This window comes from Sinocyclocheilus rhinocerous, unplaced genomic scaffold (assembly GCF_001515625.1).
Source record: "Sinocyclocheilus rhinocerous isolate Xijiao unplaced genomic scaffold, SAMN03320098_v1.1 scaffold79, whole genome shotgun sequence".
Lineage (NCBI taxonomy): Eukaryota > Metazoa > Chordata > Actinopteri > Cypriniformes > Cyprinidae > Sinocyclocheilus > Sinocyclocheilus rhinocerous.
Genome location: NW_015638023.1, coordinates 196,561 through 201,804, shown reverse-complemented (window position 1 = coordinate 201,804; position 5,244 = coordinate 196,561). Strand labels below are relative to the sequence as shown.

General features: G+C 44.7%; 1 protein-coding gene and 1 pseudogene across 1 annotated transcript in view; both read left to right on the top strand.

Moving 5' to 3' along the window:
• The window catches only part of LOC107749409 (peripheral plasma membrane protein CASK-like), a 36,402-nt gene extending 33,792 nt beyond the window's left edge, over positions 1-2,610 (top strand). The window contains exons 27-28 of the mRNA XM_016564554.1: positions 540-623; positions 1,605-2,610. Of these exons, the coding sequence (XP_016420040.1) occupies positions 540-623; positions 1,605-1,781 (261 nt within the window). The 3' untranslated portion in view covers positions 1,782-2,610. The remainder of the gene's footprint in view (positions 1-539; positions 624-1,604) is intronic.
• A 74-nt stretch (positions 2,611-2,684) lies between these two features.
• LOC107749395 (probable ubiquitin carboxyl-terminal hydrolase FAF-X) overlaps positions 2,685-5,244 on the top strand; it is a 35,141-nt pseudogene continuing 32,581 nt past the window's right edge.

Sequence of the window (5,244 nt, the reverse complement as noted above, 5' to 3'; positions counted from 1 at the left end):
ATCGCAGCAAGCCGACAGTGAACCAGACACATAACAAGACTGAAAACTATTGTCCGAGATTTATATTTATTAATTTAGCAGACATTTTTATCTAAAGTGATTTACAAATAATAAAGATAGACTAAAAATAAATAAATAAATAAAATAACAATAATAATAAATAATAAAAAAATGCATGCATGTGTATATATAATTAAAATAGAACAAATCAACATTTATTATTCCATGAACAATTTCTCTCTCTCTCTCTCTCCGACAGACACCACCAGACCTCCGAAGAAGGACGAGGAGAACGGCAAGAACTACTTCTTTGTGTCACATGACCAGATGATGCAGGACATCTCCAATAACGATTACCTGGAGTACGGCAGCCACGAGGACGCCATGTACGGCACGCGCCTCGAGACCATCCGCCAGATCCACGAGCAGGGCATGGTGGTCATCCTGGACGTGGAGCCGCAGGTACGGACGCATCCTCCCTCTCTCTCTCTCTCTCTCTCTGTCTGTGTGCTTCTGATGCGCTCGTGTTGTTTCCACAGGCGCTGAAGGTTCTGCGGACGGCTGAGTTTGCGCCGTATGTCATCTTCATCGCAGCACCGACTATCACTCCTGCGATGAACGAGGTGAGCGCCGCCGTCTCGTTTATTGCATGCTGCATGTGTTTCTGAGTGTTGATTTGTTTCTTCTCGCGTCTCCGTGTGCTGCTCGCAGCTCCCTAGATGGTGCAGAAAACTGCCTGTAAGTAAAGATGTAATTTTTTCCATTTCAGGTATTGCACTTTCTCCATTAAGCACAAATTAATACAATGTGAACTTTACAGCAGTCCGCAATAATATTTTGACCAAAAAAAAATTTCTACGAAAATTAAAAGAAATTTTGGTATAGTTCTTATTTTTTAAAATACATTTTAGTCTCATCTTTTTTCGTCAACGATATTGCATGTTGATATATTCAAAGTTATCGTTTATTGACCTTATCTCGTCATCGTCTCGTCTTAGTCATGGGAAAAAAGCTCGTCAACAAACATTTTTCATCATACTTTTTGTTAACGAAATTAACACTAGTGTGAACGGCCCCTAATACATATTAATCTCGCCAGTTTTTGAGCTTTTGCCTTTTGATGTCAAATAATAATTCATGTTTATTTCAATATGTGATTAGTGCGTCAGAATGCATGCACATAGATCAGTGTTTCGTGTTTAGATCAAAAACTGTTTTTTCAGCTAGTTGCCAAGGCAACATTTCTCATTTTAATTTAGTTGAACTTGATGTACTACTATAATAACTAAAATCAAAATAAAATTAATTAAAACTATATAGAAATATAGAAAAAAACACTACAAATGACAACATTTCCAAAACTTTATCCAAAATGAAAACAAAAAATAAAAACTGATACAAAGTGTTAATAAAAATGATAATAGTATGTCTGAAATAGCAGAAACTGCGCTGGTTTGTAATGAATGTGGACTGAACATGTATGGAGCTTCTGTCCTGGAACGACTCGCTCAGACGGAAGCATGTTTGTGGTAGATGGCGTGTTTTCTCGTTAGCCGCGTGACGGAAGCGTGATCTCGCTGATGTTGTGTGTCTGTTCTCATCAGGACGAGTCTCTCCAGCGGCTGCAGAAGGAGTCGGAGGCGCTGCAGCACTCTTACACACATTACTTCGACCAGACGATCATCAATAACGAGATCGACGACACCATCCGCCTGCTGGAGGAGGCTATCGATCTGGTGTCTAGCACTGCGCAGTGGGTGCCGGTGTCCTGGGTGTACTAGCCATCTCACACACACACACACACGGACTTTACAGCCCGGCCACTACCAGTGCGTAGCGTTGTATATATCTATACATATATAAATATCTATAAATATGAATATATAAGTCATAGATATGGTCCTGTACGAATAACGAGGGGGGTTGATGACTTTTTATACGGTTTTCTTTTTAAACGTACGAGACGGCGTCTCAGAGCAATGATGAGCACAGTCAGTGGAGGGGGAGGAGCCAACACCCATCAGCCCCACACTGTGGGCGTGGCTACGTGACTCCGCCCACTTGCCTGCAGTATATAAGCACAGCTGACCCTCTCTCTCTCTCACACACACATGAGCACCGTTTGCATACACCCCTCTGTTTACAGATGTAGGTTTGCACAAAGGGCAGCGCAGCCCAGCGCTCTTCCTCGGGCTGCTCCTCCTCTTCCTCTAGATGTGTGTGTCGAGATCCACCTCCGAGCCTCATGCCCCGTGTAGTGACGTGTTTGTAAATTGTCTTGGATTTGCTTTCTTGTGCGGAACGAGGAGGAAAATATTAATTCCTAGATCGACCATTTCAGAAAATGTGTTGTCTTAAGAGTATTATTGTTTTACTCCAAGAAAACCGAGAGGATTTAATTGTGTGTAAATGTTTCAATGGTGCGTAAATTTGCGGTTGAAATGAAGTAGTGTGTGCATAAACAACTGAACAGACTGTGTGAACTCTTAATTTCATATCGCCCTGTGTAAATTCCTCTGCAAATGATGAAACTGCTCTTCAGTATGTCTGTTTGTTTGTTTTTTCTATTTCCTTTCATGTGTTGGAAAAAGTAAATTGCTTTTGAAATCAGGTCATGCATGTTGTTTTTATGTCAGTGATGATGATGATGATGATGATGGTCTGAAGAGTGCTCATGTTCCTCCAGCAGATGGCGCTGCTTCAATATTCAGGAGCACGAGCGCTTCTAAATTTAGCCACTTACATCCCCAACCCCTAATAAAGGCAGTGATCTGGTAAATGCTTTATAGTATTCATATTAAATAGAGACAGAGTTCGGCTGGTTCTATTAGCGCAACATGAACCAATTTAATTTGATTATCTTTCAAGCCAAAAGAAAAAAAAACTCATACAAAGGTGAAGTTCAACAACAAAAACAACAGTGAACTCGACACATTTACCGACTGATCAAACCTCTGATACGCGCTGTCGCCTCCTGCTGGAACAACAACAAAATGTCTATGAAATCAGGTCATGCATGTTGTTTTTATGTCAGTGATGATGATGATGATGATGATGGTCTGAAGAGTGCTCATGTTCCTCCAGCAGATGGCGCTGCTTCAATATTCAGGAGCACGAGCGCTTCTAAATTTAGCCACTTACATCCCCAACCCCTAATAAAGGCAGTGATCTGGTAAATGCTTTATAGTATTCATATTAAATAGAGACAGAGTTCGGCTGGTTCTATTAGCGCAACATGAACCAATTTAATTTGATTATCTTTCAAGCCAAAAGAAAAAAAAACTCATACAAAGGTGAAGTTCTCATTTGAGCACGTGATCTAACTCGACGGTGACGTCATTGTCTTCCGGGTCTTTGGCGCGCTGTCGCCTCCTGCTGGAACAACAACAAAAACAACAGTGACTTCCACACATTTACCGACTGATCAAACCTCTGATAAATATATTCACACAGAACCAGTGTGTGTGTGTGATGTCTAGGTAGGTAGCACACTAGGTTCTGAGACGCAGCCGCAGACATTTAAACATGAAACGGGCCGCTGCGGGACATCGAGTCGCTACAGAACAACTAAACATCCGCTGAGCGGTAAAATCATCCCTCTGCGGCCCGTTAACCGGGTTTGTCGGTGTGGGTGTAGTTAGTGGTGTGACGGACTGAGTCTGGACGGGTGTCGTGTGTGGGGGGGGGCTGCTGGTGACGCAGGAAAAACAACCGAAACGAGCAGACGAGCAGACGAGCCCGTGAAGGCGGAGAACTCCCGCGAAACACAAGCGACGAGCGAGCCCGGCTGTCGGTGAGTGAGGACGGGTGTCGTGTGGGGGGGGGGGCTGCTGGTGACGCAGGAAAAACACCCGAAACGAGCAGACGAGCCCGTGAAGGCGGAGAACTCCCGCGAAACACGAGCGACGAGCGAGCCCGGCTGTCGGTGAGTGAGGTTTGTGAAGCCCGTTTGTTTCTCTTTGTTAAGCGCCTGCCTGACTGACACCGCAAACGCGTGAGACGGACCGAGAAACGCTCGCGTCTGACGCGTTCATCCGCGCGTCTAAAGCCGGTTTGTGTTTGTTTGCGGAGCAAAATGGCTGCTGACGCTCCGGCGGAGGAGCCTGCTCTGAGCTGCTGTCCGCGGTGAGGCTGCGGGCGTCACGGGATTCAGCGGCGCGCCGTTACTGAGGGGGGCAGCGGTTAGCCGTTAGCACCGAGGCTAACAGGCCTCAGGAACACCGTGACAGATTCTTACTGTAATCGGCGTGAAACACACTTCCGTGCGGGTGTGTGAGTGAGAGAGTCCGCGTTCGTTCGGTGTCTGTGCGGAAACCGGCCTCTGGGCCATAAAAGTGATTATTTTCATTAAACCGCTAATAACGCAGGTGTTTACTGCGACTGTCGCTGAAATGAGAGCATGTAGGAACACTGTCTGTCTGTCTGTCAGCAGATGTGAGTGCAGCTGACAGGAATGTGAGGAAACAGCTGATGTTTATGAAATGAGCTGAATGTCATCAGACTGTGATTAGTGTTAAAGCGTATTCATGAGGGTGTCTGGATCAATACTGACTGCAGATTTACATGCTACACGTGTGTGCTAGTGTCTGAGAGTCTTCAGTGTTTGCGGTGTGTTACATAATGAAGGCTTGATTTGACTGGACGTTGATTTCTGACAGCTGATGGTGTGTTTGGTGCTGAACTGAAGAAGCTGTTTCACACCGTCATGAGAATCTGTCAGGTGGAGGCTGGCATCATGTCTGATACCTGCAGCTTTATTTACTGTCGGGTTGTTTTGATTTGGACTTGTGTGTTTTTATTTGCTGTAGTGTTTCTCATCTGAAGACACCTGTGTGACAGGATGTTGTGTTCTTCTCACTTCCTGAAGGCGCTGAGGCGTGAGGCGTGTGCAGGACCCTGAACACACATGCAGATGTGCTTCAGGACTCAGTGAGAACTGTGTGTTTCCATGTAACCTTATCCTGGTTAACACTGTGATATCAGTTTAGTTCTGGTCTCATTTCAGACTCATAATGTTCCGCCTCTGAACCGTCACTTGACTCAAACATCATCTGGAGCGTTTATGAGCCTTATTTAATGTTTCTCTATATTAGTTATTAGTGAGGACATTTGATTCTTATAAGTGCAGCCTCACTCACTCTCTCTCTCTCTCACACACACACACACACACGCACTCACACACACACTCACACACACACTCTCACACACACTCACACACTCTCACACACACACACACTCTCTCAC